The 16,929-nt window shown below is 52.9% G+C and overlaps 1 protein-coding gene across 1 annotated transcript in view; it reads right to left on the minus strand.

Annotated features, from left to right (window-relative positions):
• Nucleotides 1–12,678, minus strand: part of LOC121850911 (sodium channel protein type 8 subunit alpha-like) — a 16,391-nt gene extending 3,713 nt beyond the window's left edge. The window contains exons 1-2 of the mRNA XM_042344166.1: nt 12,501–12,678; nt 11,160–11,499 (exon numbers count right to left, since the gene is read on the minus strand). Of these exons, the coding sequence (XP_042200100.1) occupies nt 11,160–11,432 (273 nt within the window). The 5' untranslated portion in view covers nt 11,433–11,499; nt 12,501–12,678. The remainder of the gene's footprint in view (nt 1–11,159; nt 11,500–12,500) is intronic.
• Between the last annotated feature and the right edge of the window lie 4,251 nt (nt 12,679–16,929).

The following is a 16,929-nucleotide window of genomic DNA, read 5'->3' on the forward strand; positions in this document are numbered from 1 at the left end:
TCCTGTCCTGTCCTGTCCGGGACCCGAACCCGGGTGCTCTCTCTTGCGAGACGAGGGTCTAACCCTGAGCTGCAGGGACTCCCCTCTTTGACACAACTTGTCGCGGCCACGAGAATGGTGACCGAGAGCTCGACTACAACAGCAACACAACAACTAGCACTCCAATAGGGCCCTCCACGCAGGGCAGCGTCTCGGAGCGCTTAAGGACAAGTCACGAGACGAGTTGGTGTGGTCGCTGTCGGCTCAAACTGTCCCCAGACTTTGCTAAATTGGCATGTCCAGGTAACCGAGCAAAAGGCTCTGGAGTGGAAGTCATTATGTGAAACTTATTTAAATTACCATTCATTTTATTCGCTCGCTGTCGTGGCAGTTAAATATCGGCTGCCGCGCTTCGCCCTCGAAACAGGCGGTCAATTCGCTTTAGGGCGTGTCCCGCGAAGCGCCTCGAGACGCCTCGATGACCCGATCGGGCGCCGGAATGAAAATGTAAGGATTATTATTCTTATGTTATTATTTTATTGCTGTTGTATTATTGTTCTGGATTGAGGAGGGTCCGCGTGACGAGGCTGGTTTGGAGCAGTGAGCGCAACGGTGGTTGATAGGATTTTTGGGAACGGAGAGAGCTATTTTCTGCTCTTCTAGGACTCCATCCCACAGTCCCTTCACCTCCCTCCCTCCCTCCCTCTCCCTCCCTCCCTCCCTCCCTCCCTCACCTCCTTCAAGACCCTGCTCTTCGACCAACCGCGCCTCCGGTCGCCCTCCACCCCCTCCAACCCCTCCTGATCCCAACCCCCAGCTCGGGTCTGAATCCCCGACTGTCTAACGCCTTGGGACGTCCTGTTGCTGTTGCTGTTGTTGTTGTTGTTGCTTGAGTTGGGGGCAAGTGTGGAGGAGGGAAAATTGGGTGTTGCTCCAACTCAGTCGGCGGTGATCCAGGGGATATAATAATAATAATAATAATAATAATAATAATAATAATAATAATAATAATAATCCTTACATGTGACACAGCGCCTCATCACGTCTTCGAGACGTCTCAAAGCGCTTTACGGGATACACTATAAAGGGTGTAGTTTGTAGGCAAAAAGCGGCAGCCAAATTGGTGGATTGAGTGACCCAATTATTATTATTATTATTATTTAAACCCCGTGAAGAGCTTTGAGACGTCCTCCTGACGTGGAAGGCGCTGTATCAAATGGAAGGATTATTCTTATGACGATGCCAACCGTTGACTGGTTGGACAGTCGCTGAAGCAAATGGCAGTTCATCTTATCGGCCTTTAGTCTGTGCGGAAATCCGACGCGCGGAGAGTTCATTGACACGCGATGTGGGAGGGGGAAGGCAGTGAGTCAGAGCCACGGACGATAGAGAGAGAGACAGAGAGAGACAGAAGGCATAACGCTGGAATACAAACAGAAGCGGAGAAGACTCAGCAGGTCAGGCAGCATCTATAGAGAGAGAGAGAGAGAGAGAGAGAGAGAGAGGGTTAACGTGGTTTAGCAGAGCTACAGCTACAGCTACAGTCCAGTGTGTGACGGTCACTTGGACCGAAACTCAAACTGCGAGAAAATCACCTGCTCTCTCAGCGTTATGTCAATCCGCGGCTGTTTGTGGGGACGTCGCTGAGCGCGATCGGCTGCCCGCGTCTCGCCCACGAAGCACGCGGTCGCTGGGCTCTACGGGGTACGTCGCGAAGAGCTTTGGGATGTCTTCCGGACGCGGATGACGCTGGATGATCAAACGGAAGGATTATTATTCACCGCGTGTCTCTCTCGCGCTCTCTCTCTCTCTCTCTCTATTGCCAATATTTATAACATCGTTCGTTTAAGACGTGGAGTTCTCCTGCGGCTCAGGGGGTCAGACCCCTCACCGCGGAAGCCAGAGGGCCCGGGTTTGATTCCCGGGCGGGTCGGGTCAGGGCGAAACCTTTAGGCAAGTTTCCTTACTCGTCCCACGCCCCCCCCCGCGCACACGCACACGCCTCTGTTTACCAGCAGTAAGTCGCTTGGCGGATCGCTTTTCCGGGGGTAATAACCCCTCCTCCAAGAATAATAATAATTTGATTCCCTTCGATCCACGGCTGTTTTTTGGGGACGATCGGCTGCCGCGTTTCCCAATGACAGCGGAGCCCGTGAAGCGCTTTGAGGCGTCTCAGCGACGTGAGAAGGCGCTGCATCGAATGCGAGGATTATTATTAGTATTGTTGTTGTGACGATTGTCGTGGGGGGTGTGTGTGTGTGTGTGTGTGTGTGTGTGTGTGTGTGTGTGTGAGTGTGTGAGTGACTGATTCCGACGACTGATGACGCTGTTGACGAGAGACAGGAGGAGGAGAGCTGGTGTTTGCGGCGTTCTGCTTGTAAAATTGGTCGACGATCGTTTGACAACTGCGTTCGATTGAATAACCTTTTCTCTCTCTCTCTCTCTCTCTCTCTCTGTTTTTTTTTCGCAGACCTTTATTGTACTAAACAGAGGAAAAACAATCTTCCGATTTAGTGCCAATCCCGCACTGTACATTCTAAGCGCTGGAAACCCTTTGAGGAGATTTGCCATTAAAATTTTGATACATTCATATCCTTTTCCGGCTCCGTTCCCTCGGGATCTGCCGTTGACGGCGCAAAGCCCCAACTTCGTCTGCGCTGCCCCAACTCGTCCGAGGGAGGTGAAGGGACTGTGGGATGGAGTCCTAGAAGAGCAGAAAATAGCTCTCTCCGTTCCCCAAAAATCCTATCAACCACCGTTGCGCTCACTGCTCCAAACCAGCCTCGTCACGCGGACCCTCCTCAATCCAGAACAATAATACAACAGCAATAAAATAATAACATAAGAATAATAATCCTTACATTTTCATTCCGGCGCCCGATCGGGTCATCGAGGCGTCTCGAGGCGCTTCGCGGGACACGCCCTAAAGCGAATTGACCGCCTGTTTCGAGGGCGAAGCGCGGCAGCCGATATTTAACTGCCACGACAGCGAGCGAATAAAAATGAATGGTAATTTAAATAAAGTTTCACATAATGACTTCCACTCCAGAGCCTTTTGCTCGGTTACCTGGACATGCCAATTTAACAAAGGTCTGGGGACAGTTTGAGCCGACAGCGACCACACCAACTCGTCTCGTGACTTGTCCTTAAGCGCTCCGAGACGCTGCCCTGCGTGGAGGGCCCTATTGGAGTGCTAGTTGTTGTTGTTGCTGTTGTAGTCGAGCTCTCGGTCACCATTCTCGTGGCCGCGACAAGTTGTGTCAAAGAGGGGAGTCCCTGCAGCTCAGGGGTTAGACCCCTCGTCTCGCAAGAGAGAGCACCCGGGTTCGGGTCCCGGACAGGACAGGACAGGACGAAACCTTAGGCAAGTTTCCTTACTACACGCACACACACACACACACATATACACGCGCACACCACACACACACACACACGTACACACACACACATACACGCGCACACACGCACACACACACGCACACACACATACACGCACACACGCACACACACACACGCACACATACACGCACACACACGCACACGCACACACGCACACACACACACACGCACACCACACACACACACACACGCACACGCACACACACACGCACACACCAACAGTCAGTAGGAATCTGGTTGTTAAGTCTTTTCCCGGGAGGATTAATCAAAAAATACTAATAACTTGGTCACCTCAATCCACGACTGTTCTGTTTGTGGGACGTCGCCGGGCGCCATTGGCTGCCGCGTTTCACCCACAAACACAAGACAGTCACTACGCTTTACGGTGTAATCCGTGAAGCGCTTCGAAGCAGCCCAGTCAGGGACACCTGTCCAAGGTTTCACCCTGACCGTCAATCACGGGAATCGATCCCGGGTCCTCTGGATTACCGGGCGAGGGCTCTAACCACTGAGCTACAGGACTAAGTTTGGGTGGGGTGGGGGTGGTGGGGGGGAATGGACTGAGCGACCAGTTTTATTCGGCCAAGAGAGAGAGAGAGAGAGAGAGAGTGACTCCCTTCTCCCAATAAATGTGGACAATCTGCGTCCATTTGTGGGCATTAATACCTGAGCAGCCAAATGTCCCATAAATAATGTAGAGAAAATATCGGTAATAGAATTCACAAATTCTGCTTCAAACCCATTAGCTAAGTTCCTGACAGACAGCGCTTGTGGACAGGGCATTTACTGATGGCTTTATTCCCTGGTCCGGGAAGAATTCTTCCCTCTCCGAAACCCTCGATGTTTATGGAGATCCTGGCATTTGACGCGGCGCCCCGTCGGGCGTTTGGAGACGTCTCAAAGCGCTTCGCGGGATACACTGCAAAGCGCGGTGACTGACTGTCGCGCGGGCGAAATGGGAGACTGCTAGAACGAGAGAGCGCGAGAGAATGAGCGAGAGAGAGAGAGAGAGAGAGAGAAAATGAGAGACAGAATGAGAGGATGAGAGAGAGAGGGAGAGAGAGAGAAAATGGGAGAGAGGATGAGAGTGAGAGAGAGAGAGAAAATGGGAGAGAGAATGAGTGAGAGAGAGCGAGAGAGAAAATGAGAGAGAGAGAAAGAGAATGGGGGGGAGAGAGAGAGACCGAGAGAGAGAGAGAGAATGGGGGGGGGGAGAGAGAGAGCGAGAGAGAGAGAGAATGGGGGGGAGAGAGAGAGCGAGAGGAGAGGAATGGGGGAGAGAGAGAGCGAGAGAGAGAGAGAGAGAATGAGAGAGAGTGGGGGAGGGAGAGAGAAAGAGAATGAGAATGAGAGGGGTGGGGGGGGGGGGCGTAGGGAGAGAGAGAGAGAGAATGAGAGCGAGGGGGAGGGAGAGAGAGCGAGCGAGAATGAGAGCGAGGGGGTGGGAGAGAGAGAGAGAGCTCAGAGAGGAACGCAGTTGGCAAACTGTACACAGATCTGCTGCAGTGTTGAGCTCTGCAGGTTGTGACGATCGCATTGGAAGCTTTAGCCATTCACTGATGTGATGTAAATTACAGTCCACAGCACTGAGCGCAAGAGAGAGAGAGAGAGAGAGAGACATGAAGCCGACACACACACAACACAGACACACACACACAGTCACAGACACACACACAGACACACATACAGACACACACACACAGACACAGACACACACACACACAGACACACATACAGACACAGACAAACACAGAGCGAGAGAAACAGAGATACATAGAGAAGAGCACACACAGCGACAGAGAACACACACACAGCGACAGACACACACAGCGACAGACACACACACGACAGACACACACACACAGCGACAGACACACACAGCGACAGACACACACAGCGACAGAGACACACACACAGCGACAGACATACACAGCGACAGACACACAGACAAACACAGCAACAGACACACAGACACACACAGCGACAGACACACACAGCAACAGACACACAGACATGCACAGCGACAGACACAGACACACACAGCGACAGACACACAGACACACACAGCGACAGACACACACACAGAGCAAGAGAGACAGAGAGAGAGACAGAGATACAGAGAAAGCGCACAGACACACAGCGACAGACACACAGACACACACAGAGCGACAGAGACAGACAGACACCCACAAAGAGACAGAGAAAGACACACACACACACACAAAGCGAGAGAGAGACAGAGAGCGAGAGAGACAATCACAGACAGAGACACACACAGACACACAGAGACACGCAGACAGACACACACACACAGACACACAGACAGAGAGAGTGAGAGAGAGGGGCCGAGGGGGAAAGAGGGGGGAAGAGAGAGAGAGAGGAGGGGGGAAAACGAGAGAGGAAGAGAGAGACACACACACACACACACAGAGACAGAGATATACAGAGAGAGAGGGAGAGAGGAGTGGGGGGAGAGGGGGAAAGAGAGAGAGAGAGAGAGAGACACACATAAAGAAGGATAGATGTCCCAACTGTGGGTAGGAAGATGGTGGCAATGTTCTCACACATTACATACAGAGCTGTGTTGCCCATCAGAAATCTCACAGGGAGTTATTTCCCCTGTGAATCCCCCCCCCCCCCCCACCCCCCCCACCCCCGCCAGTCAGGGCTCAAACCCACACTTGTCAATTGACCAAGTTGGGTGTTGGGGAGAGGGGGGGAGAGGGGGAGAGGGGAGGGGGGGGGTTGAGCAGGAGATAAATTGGCTCCAAACTGACATGTTTGGCAATGGAATGAATGTCAGCATCGCTGCCCTGCAAAGAGGGGCGCTGGGGGGGCGGCGGGGGGGGGGGAGAGATAGATAGAGAGAGGGGGAAAGGAGCAGAGAGATAGAGAGAGAAGGGGGGGAGAGAGAGAGAGAAAAGGGGGAGAGAGAGAGAGAGAAGGGGGAGAGAGAGAGAGAGAGAAGGGGGAGAGAGAGAGAGAGAAAAGGGGGAAGAGGGAGAGAGAAGGGGGTAGAGAGAGAGAGAGAGAAGGGGGGGAGAGAGAGAGAGAAAAGGGGGAAGAGGGAGAAAGAAGGGGGAAGAGGGAGAAGAGAAGAAAAGAGTGCGGGAGAGAGAATGGGAGAGGGAGGGAGACAGAATCACTAGGGGGTAGGGGTTGGGGGTTGTTGGGGGGGTGTGGGGGTGGGGGGGGGGACAGAGCTGGCAGTATCAATGAACAGATGGTTATACAAGTTCTCTCTCCGTTCTCCGTGACTAGAGGGGAAAAAACATGCGGGAATTCACATCGACCCCATTCTGGGAATACTCTGGAACGATGCAAATCCATTTGAATATATTTTTTTCCAGTATTGATTTCTCTCTCTCTCTCTCTCTCTCTCACTCTCTCTCCCCTCTCTCTCTCTCTCTCTCTCGCTCTCACGAGTACTGGTTCAGGAATTTTCTAATAGATTCCAGCCGTCAATCTGGAGCCAAATTAGCATCCGGGAAAAGCTCACAGCCGTGCAATCGATTGGAACGCAGAGAGAGGCCATTCAGCCCATCGAGTCTGTTCCTCCCCACTGCCCCAGCCCTATCCCCCACACCCCTTCAAGCCTCCGTCCTTCATCTAACGATAACAACGACGACATCGGAATAATCCTTGCACTTAGCACGGAGCCTTATCACGTCGTTGAGACGTCTCAAGGGATACGTTGCAAAGTGTAGTGACTGTGTGTTTTGTGGGCGGGAAGCGGCAGCCAATCGCGCCCAGCGACGTCCCCACAAACAGCCGCGGATCGAGTGACCAAATTATTATTTTTTTTGAGAAGTTATTACCCCCCAGAAAGCGATCCGCCAATCGACTAAACAACTAACAGCATCCCCACCCCCCCCCCCCCCCCCTCCCCCCCGCACCCCCCCACCTATATCACACAGTCACACTGCTGTGTGTGAGGGACGGTCCTGGGCTGCAAATTGGCTGCAACATTTGCCGACAGAAATGTGGGGTCGGTGCACTGTACAGGTAAAGAGCTTTCTGTTGCCTCAAAGGTAAGGTCTGTTGTTATTAGATGATTTCCACCGTCGTGAGGGTCTGACGAGAGTTTGGAGCGCGAGGCGAGAGGGGTCGAGGTCCAACTCTTACACGGGCTGAAGAATATTTGCTGCAGCGCCCGATCGCGCCGTTGCGATATTACCCTCCGCGCAACGGCTTCACCCGCCACCGGTGAAGTCAAGTCACTCTGCGGCGTATCCCGTGCAGCGCTTTGAGGCGTCTCGAAGGGGCTGTGCCAAACGTTTTAAGATTATTGTTATTATTATACTGTAATATAATCAATCCCTGACGTGACTGCGCGGACTAAATTTAGACGAGAGAATGCCTGTCCCAAGGTGAGCGGATTGAGCGCGTGTGCTTTCACACTAGGATTAAAAATACACTCGGATCTGAATGAACCTTATGATGATTTTCTTTCAATTGAACGCCATTGCCGAGAGATGGTCAAATTGAATATTAATATCATCCGCATTTGTATGAATCCTCTTCCAACCATCTCTAAAGCCGTTTCGATAGTATTTTATATGTATATTCCTATATATATATATATTATGCGCTCTTCTTTTTTTTAAAAAATACTCATTACATCGAAGGCTTAACGGATCGGATTTCCTTTCCCCCCTCAAACCCGACCCCCAAAATAAAATGTCAATTAAAAAGAAAAAAAAAAATTGTTCCCGACACAGAAAACCAACGGTCGTTTCTTCCCGCGAATTATCAGATTTGCCCGACTATTATGATGTAAAATTAAACCTCTCTCGACACCAAAGATTTCTGCTTTGCCTCAATCATCATCCTCTCTCTCTCTCTCTCTCTCTCTCTCTGTCTCTCTCTCTCTCTCTATACCTGGACCGTAAGACACGATTAAACACGTTAAGACTCTTCCAATCCCAAGAAGTCGACTTAAGGCAGTGAATCCGGGTGCGGAACACTTTGAAATCGGATTGAGAAAGAAAGCCCAGAGAATAGTGAGAATAATAATCTTCGCCCTCGACCACAGCGCCTGATCGCGTCGTCGAGACGTCTCAAAGCCCCTTCACGGGATGCCCTGCAAAGTGGAGTGACTGTGCACTTTCGTGGGCGAAACCCAGCAGCTCGACTGCGCCCAGAGACGTCCCCACAAACTGTCGTGGATTAAATGACGATATTGTGGGGAGTGGGTGTGGGGGGGGGGGGGGTGGGGGCGGTGGAGTTGTAAGCGGGTCGGAGAGGTGGAAGGAAACTCGGATCGGATGGGCCGAGAGAGTAGAACCAGAGGGCGTGGGTTTAGGGCTAATCTCTCCCGCAACAGTGACCCCATCGCCCCCCCGTCCTCGCCCGGCTCCCCACCCCCCACCCGGGATTGGATTCAAGATCCTTGTCATTTTTAAAACAGAGCGCACGGTCACTACACTTTACGGTGTCTCCTGTGAAGCGCTTTGAGAAGTCTCGACCAGGTGATCGGGCGCCGGGTCAAATGCGCCGGATTATTATGATGATTATTATAATAAATCAGGGCTCTTCTGACTTGTTGTCTGACATTCCCGGCACTTGTTTGTTGCCTGATGTTTATCTGCTTGAAATATTTATCGCTGAGTCCGATCGGAACCTCTCTCTCTCTCTCTTTTTCAGACAAGTCTGTGGCTCATCAATAAGAGATGTTGCATTAATTCCATAATCCGCTGAGTCAAAGTGTTACTGCTCCATGACTGCCCCTCCCCAACCGCCCCATTCCATCACAAGATAATAATAATAATAATAATAATTCTTGCATTTGATACAGCGCCTTATAATGTCTTCGAGACGTCTCAAACGTCATCAAAAGCCCTTCAGCCCTCCCAATCTCATCACTCCACAACCTCAACCACCGTATTCCTCTCCCCCCCCCAACCCCCACCACCCACCCCATTCCCCCCTCTCCCCCTCCCCCCCAACCCTCCACCCCAACATCCAGTTGTTTCTAGGAACAGGAGTAGTCCCGGTAGAAGAGGAGGGTCTTGAAGGAGACGAGGGAGCGAAGGGGGGAGCGCGAGGCGAGGGGACTGTGGGATGGAGTTCCAAAGGGTTGGGGGCAGAGAGGCTGAAGGGCCGACCGCCGATGGTGGGGTGGGCAGGGCTGGGCAGGGCTGGGCAGGGCTGGGCAGGGCAGGGCAGGGCGGGCAGGGCTGGGCTGGCAGGGCTGGGCAGGGCAGGGCAGAGCTGGGCAGGGCGGGCTGGGCAGGGCTGGGCAGGGCAGGGCTGGGCAGGGCTGGGCAGGCAGGGCGGGCTGGGCAGGGCTGGCGGGCAGGGCTGGGCTGGGCTGGGCAGGGCAGGGCTGGGCAGGGCTGGGCAGGGCAGGGCTGGGCAGGGCAGGGCTGGGCTGGGCAGGGCTGGGCTGGGCAGGGCTGGGCTGGGCAGGGCTGGGCAGGGCAGGGCAGGGCAGGGCTGGGCAGGGCTGGGCAGGGCAGGGTAGGGCAGGGCAGGGCAGGGCGGGAGGGGGGGTGGGGGTGGAGCAGGCCGGAGCCCGCTGAGTGGAGCAGAGGGAGAGGACAGGTCAACATGGGGTTACCAGGTCACGGAGGTAGGTCGGGAGGAAAGCGAGTCCATGGAGGGCGTGCGAAGGGGTCTTGTGAAGACTCAATCCACTTCTCCCCACCTCAACCGCTCAGAAACAGGGGAGCAATCCCTTCGCCCGCCCGCCCTCGCCTTCCTCGCTCGCCCTCGCCCGCCCTCGCCCACCCTCGCCCACCCTCGCCCTCGCTCGCTCGCTGGACGATCCACGAGATCGTCCACAAACTATTCCCGTCAACAAAAAAAACCACGGTCGCCTCTGAACTCACCTTCGGAGCTGTGGAACAGCGAAAGGCAGTGTTTGTTCGGTAACAAAATACTTTAACAGTAACGTTGAAAAAAACAACACAACAACAGCAGCAGCGGCGGCGGCAACAACAACAACAACAACAACTTGCATTTCTATATCGCCCTTCACTCTGGACAGTGTCTTCCTATTCGTTGCAAGATACATAACCAGCTCCCATCCCTCCCTCCCTCCCTCCCTCCCCCACTCCCCCACTCCCCAAAACAAAACACGCTCTCCCACCGTAGTGATAATCATATCATATCAATAACAATAATAATTTGGTCACTTCAATCCGGGGACGTCTCTGGGCGCAATCGCCCACAGAACACAGTCGGCTGATTACGCACAGCGGTGTCCCACAAACAGATGTGGATCGAGTGACCCATTTTTTGGCCGCGGGTGGGTTTTTTTTGGGGGTGGAGGGGGGGGAAAGGATTATGACCCCCGGAAAACAATCCGTCAATCGGGTTCTAACTTAGAGGCGCGTAGAGAAGAGAAACTTGCCTAAGGTTTCGTCCCAACCCCCACGTGGAATTATTATAACAATAATAATAATGTACTATTATGATAATTACTGTATTGCCACGAAAGGCAATTATTATTCCAATAACGATAACAGTCCCTAATGATTATTATTGTAATAACAGTTGGGTTTCGTGGCGCGAAATAATGATTATTATTACTGATTAATATTGTCATCATTATTATTATTATCCGATTGCAGAATACCGATCCATCGTCGTCGAATAAACGATGGATTTGAGGGGCGTCAGCGGGGGGTGGGGGGCGGGCGGGCGGAGAGGGGAATACAGAGCCAGCGAGCGACAGTTCCTCGGGGTTCCTGCCCCCTCCTCACACACCCCCGAACTAGAAGCTACTGTTTTCGAGAGGGAGAGAGAGAGAGAGAGAGAGAGAGAGACGCACTCACTTTTTGAGTCATATAAAAAGGGTCCAAATCCTCGATGGGCTCAGCGATGCACTTGCTGGGGGGATCGCCGTAGATGAAGGGCAGACCCTTGCCAGCCTCCAGGTCGCTGTTGGGCTTGGCCTTTTGCTCATCATCGTCGCGGTGACTGCTGTCTTGCTTCGGGGGCTTCTTGTTCTTCTCTTCTGCGATCCGCCTCTCGATGGTGGCCATAGACTCGCGGGTGAAACGTCGGAAGCTGTCCGGGCCTGGAGGTGCAAGCATATTCGCTGCCATCTTTTCATCCTGCAGTTACGGTCTCCGATTAGGTGGGGGGGGGGCCTCCAAGAGTGGACGATTCTGTCTGGGCAAGGGGGGGGGTGGGAAAAAACACAACACACCACGCACGCACACGCACACGCACACGCACCACACCACACGCACACAGACACGCGCACACACAGACACGCGCACACACCAAGACGCTCTCGTTAACATTTTTTGTCATCCAATAAGAATCCTCGCGTTCGACACAGCGCCACATCACGTCCTCGAGAGGTCCTCGAAGCGCAGTGACCACCGTGTGGTTTGCGGGCGGAACGCGGCAGCCGACGGCGCCCGGCGAAGTCCCGCCGCAAACGGCCGTGGATCGAGCGACCGCATTACTATCAGAAATGTGTGTACGTATGGATTTTTTTTTTAAAAAAAAGGGTTTATCGCCTCCAGAAAGCGATTCCCCCCCAATCGACCCAACGACCGGGTTCCTACTGACTGCTGGTGAACAGAGGCGAGCGCACGCGGCTGGGTGTGTGTGGGTGGGTGTGTGGGTGGGTGTGTGGGTGTTGGTGTCTGTGTGTGGGTGTGTGTGTGGAGTAAGGAAACTTGCCCGACATTTCTGCCCTGACCAGGAATCGAACCCGGGTCCTCTGGCTTGCGAGGCGAGGGCTCTAACCCCCCGCGTTACAGGGAACTCCACGTGAATAACCGGGCGGTTGAACAATAATTTATCGGAACAGGAGTAGGCCATTCAGCCCCTCGAGCCCGTTACGCCATTCCGTTGGATCAAGGCTGATCTGTGCCTCATTAATTAATAATTAAATGAATAATAATCCCTTGTAATAATCCTTGAGCCTTGAGACAGCGCATCGTCGCGTCGCTGTCTGTTTTTTTTTGGGGGGGGGGTCGATCGCGCCCAGCGACGTCCCCACAAACAGCCGTGGATCGGGCGACCCAATTATTACGTTCGCGAGCGTTGTTTATTGCGTTATTTATTACTTTCGCCGCCACGACGAGGAGCCGGGCCTCTTGGCAGGATTAAAAAAAAAAATGGAAAGACGTACCGTTTACGGCTTAAAAAGGACTTACCTTTCAATTCCTTTAGTTCATGTTAAAAAAAAATGGATATTCCTCCTTTATTTTCCGCCCCCAAAGTACAAGGCTCTCCTTATTTTTTTTCGCTCTCCTTATTATTGGTCCGGGAGAGGAGGGTCGATTTTTTTTTTTGTGTGTGTGCGTTGTATTTCTCTCTCTCTCCCCTCTCTCTCTCTCTCTCTCTCGCTCACTCTCGCATTCTCTCTCTCGTTCTCTCTCTCGCTCTCGCTCTCTTTTATTCAGGTGCTAATTCCAGCCGTGTCAGCAAGTATCGGAATCAAGTGGCAAAGCAGAAAGACCGTGAACTGGGGAGAGAAACAACACGATATTTTTAAAAAATATATATATATATACGTACAGAAAAATCATGCGTTATTTGTCCGATAAGCACTGTGCATCCTTTTTTTTTAAAAAAAAAGCAACATAGGAACAGGAGGAGGAGGCCATTCAGCCCCTCGAGCCTGTTCCGCCACGCTATTAGAACATGCCCTACCTGTACCTCAACTCCAATTACCCCCATTTGCCCCGTAGCCCCTCGAAACCCTGAGCTGACAAACATCTCTCCACCTCAGTCCGGACCACGTGAATAGGCCATTAAATGTTTTGTGTTTCAAAAAACAAAATGCCCCGGACATCCGGATATAATAATAATAATAATAATAATAATAATAATAATAATCCTGGCGTTTGCTACAGCGCCTCATCACGCCGTCGAGACGTCTCAAAGCGCTTCAGGGGATAGACCTTAAAGCGGAGTGACTGTGTGTTTTGTGGGCGAAACATGGCAGCCAATTGCACACAGCGACAGCTCACAAACTGGTGGTGGGTATACAGTACACAAACACACGCACAGACACACACACACACCATAATATACTTAATGTATTTTATGTACACACACACACACATACGCACACCCATATACACACACCACACACACATATACTCATAATACACATACCACACACAGATACACACATATACATGTACACATCCACACACACACACGCGCGCGCGCGAACGCATATGCATTACATATATACACACACGCGTACACATACATATAACACACATACACGAACATTACATATACACACACATACACGAACATTACATATACACACATACACACACATGCATGCATATACACACACACATATATGTATAAATTGTATAACACAAACACCGCCCTATGTATCTATGTGTAATATATTGGACATTCCCCCCTCTCTCGCCCTCTCACTCAGATTACACCACAATTATTGGGTTAACCCCCACCCCCCCCACCCCCCCACCTCATGCCGTACAGCCACCTGCACAGTATTAATGTGTGTGTTTGTCGGGAGAAAGGGTTATACAAGAGATAAAGGACTTTACGCAACCGCCCGCTGCTCAATGCATCTCCCACCAAACCCCACCCAACACATCAAACACTCAGGAGGTTAATAACCTCAGCTCCAGATATACGTGTGATTAGAAACTGATTGGAGTAACATGGCGTTTAGTTGGGGGGGGGAGTGAGGGGGGAGTGAGGGGAGGAGGGAGGAGGAGTGAGGGAGAGAGGAGAGAGGAGGGGGAGGGGGGGAGAGGAGAGAGGAGGAGTGGGGGAGAGAGGAGGAGTGAGGGGGAGAGGAGAGAGGAGGAGTGGGGGAGAGAGGAGGAGTGAGGGGGAGAGGAGAGAGGAGGAGTGGGGGAGAGAGGAGAGAGGAGGAGTGCGGGGGGAGTGAGGAGAGGAGAGAGGAGTGATGGAGAGAGGAGAGTGGGGGAGAGAGGAGAGAGGAGGAGTGGGGGAGAGAGGAGGAGTGAGGGGGAGCGGAGAGAGCAGGAGTGAGGGGGAGTGAGGAGAGAGAAGGAGTGAGGGGGAGTGAGGAGAGAGGAGGAGTGAGGGAGAGAGGAGAGAGAAGTGAGTGGGAGTGAGGAGAGAGGAGGAGTGAGGGGGAGTGAGGAGAGAGGAAGAGTGAGGGAGAGAGGAGGAGTGGGGGGAGTGAGGAGAGAAGAGGAGTGTGGGAGAGAGGAGAGAGGAGGAGTGAGGGAGAGAGGATGAGTGAGGGGGAGAGAGGAGAGAGGAGGAGTGAGGAGAGAGGAGAGAGGAGGAGTGGGGGGAGTGAGGAGAGGAGGAGTGAGGGAGAGAGGAGAGAGGAGAGAGGAGGAGTGAGGGAGAGAGGAGAGAGGAGTGAGGAGAGAGGAGAGAGGAGGAGTGGGGGGAGTGAGGAGAGGAGGAGTGAGGGAGAGAGGAGAGAGGAGAGAGGAGGAGTGAGGGAGAGAGGAGAGAGGAGGAGTGAGGGGGAGTGAGGGAGAGAGGAGTGAGGGGGAGTGAGGGAGAGAGGAGTGGGGGAGAGGGGCGAGGAGGAGTTAGGGAGAGAGAGGAAAGAGCTGTGAGGGAGAGAGGAGGAGTGAGGAGAAGGAGAGAGGAGTAGGGGGGAGAGAGGAGAGAGGAGGAGTGAGGGAGAGAGGAGAGAGGGAGAGAGGAGAGGAGAGAAGAGGAGTGGGGGAGAGAGAAGAGAGGAGGAGTGGGGGAGAGAGGAGAGGAGAGAGGAGGAGTGGGGGAGAGAGGAGAGAGGAGCAGTGGGGGAGAGAGGAGAGGAGAGAGGAGGAGTGGGGGAGAGAGGAGAGAGAGAGGAGTGGGGAAGAGGAGAGAGAGGAGGAGTGGGGGGAAGTGAGGAGAGGAGTGGGGGTGTGAGGAGAAGAGAGGGAGGAGTGGAGGGGAGTGAGGAGAGGAGAGAGGAGTGGGGGAATGAGGAGAAGAGAGGGATGAGTGGGGGGGAGTGAGGTGGAGAGCAGAGGGAGGGAGCAAGAGAGAGGGAGGGAGGAGAAGGGGGAATGAGGGAAGTGAGGGGGAGGGAGAGAGAGAGTAGGGGGGGGAGGAGAGAGGGAAAACGAGGAAAGAGGAATGGAGGGAGGGAGGAATGGGGAAAACGAGGGAGTGAAGGGTGCAATGGAGGAGAGAGTGCGCTGAGGGGGAGGGAGGGAAGGGAGAGAGTGAAGAGAGAAGAGAGGGACGAGAGGAGAGAGAGAGGGAAGAGAGGAGAGAGAGGGGGAAGAGAGGAGAGAGAGAGGGAAGAGAGGAGAGAGAGGGGGACGAGAGGAGAGAGAGGGGGACGAGAGGAGAGAGAGGGGGAAGAGAGGAGAGAGAGGGGGAAGAGAGAGGAGAGGGGGAGAGAGAGGAGAGAGAGGGGGAGAGAGGAGAGAGAGGGGGAGAGAGGAGAGAGAGGGGGAAGAGAGGAGAGAGGGGGAAGAGAGGAGAGAGAGGGGGAAGAGAGGAGAGAAAGGAGAGGGGAAAGATAGAAGGAGGGAAGAGAGAAGTAGAGAGACGAAGAGAAAGAGAGAGAGAGAGAGAGAGAGAGAGAGAGGGAATGAGAGAGAAGGGAGCAAAGAGAGAGAGGGGGAGGGGGGGGGGAGATAGAGGGAGGAGAGGAGAGAGGGAGAGAGAGGAATAAAATGTGAGAAATGAAGAAGAAACATAAACAGAAAAAAATTAATTGGGGTTTGTATGAAGGCCACAGAGGTTTGGGCGTTCAATAATAATATTACCAATAATAATAATAATAATCCTGGCATTTGACACACGTCGCTGAGACGCCTCACAGCGCTTCACAGGACGCACTGTCAAGTGTAGTGACTGTGAGTTTGGTGGGCGAAACGCAGGGGGGGGGGCCAGTTGCGCCCGGCAGTCGTGGGTTGAGGAGCCAAATTATTATCATCATTATATTTTTCGAAAGCGATTATTATTATTGCTTAGTGTGTGTGTGCGTGTGCGTGCGTGTGCGTGTGTGTGCGTGTGCGTGCGCGTGTCCCCCCTGGCTCACTCCCTACCCATTAACCACCTTCCTTCCCCCTCTGCCCTCTTCCTTTTCCTCCTTCAATCTCTCCCGAAGAGGTGGGCGAGGACGGGGGGGGAATGAACGTTAAGACGTCGCTGACTGTTGAGTCCAAAGATTAGGAGCTGCCCAGGTCAGGACCTACAGGGCTGAGCCTCTCAGGAACCTGTGGACAGGGTGTGGCCTCCATTAAGTTGCTTCGAGAAGTCCCGAAACTCTTTTAAGAGGAAAATAAGATCCTTTTGGTGCGGATGTGGGGGGGTTGGGGGGTGGGACGGGGGGTTGAGATGGGATGGAGGGGTCAGAGGAACACAGTAGATATTTCGCCCACAAAGTGCACCGTCAATTCAATTTACAGTGTATCCTGTGAAGCGCTTTGAGACGTCTCGAAGACGCGATGAGGCACTGTGTCAAATGCAAGGATTATTATTATTATTATTATTATTATTATAAGCAAACAGTAATGTTTCTCTGGCTAACTGACCAGCCCAGCAACACACTTCAATCCAGTCTATGAAATAACATGGGATGTAGAGATAGGGGGAGGAGAGGATGGAGAGGGGGGTGGGTGTGGGGAAGGAGAGAGCTGCATATCAACACAAGAC

This window comes from Callorhinchus milii, unplaced genomic scaffold (assembly GCF_018977255.1).
Source record: "Callorhinchus milii isolate IMCB2004 unplaced genomic scaffold, IMCB_Cmil_1.0 Scaffold27, whole genome shotgun sequence".
Classification (NCBI taxonomy): domain Eukaryota; kingdom Metazoa; phylum Chordata; class Chondrichthyes; order Chimaeriformes; family Callorhinchidae; genus Callorhinchus; species Callorhinchus milii.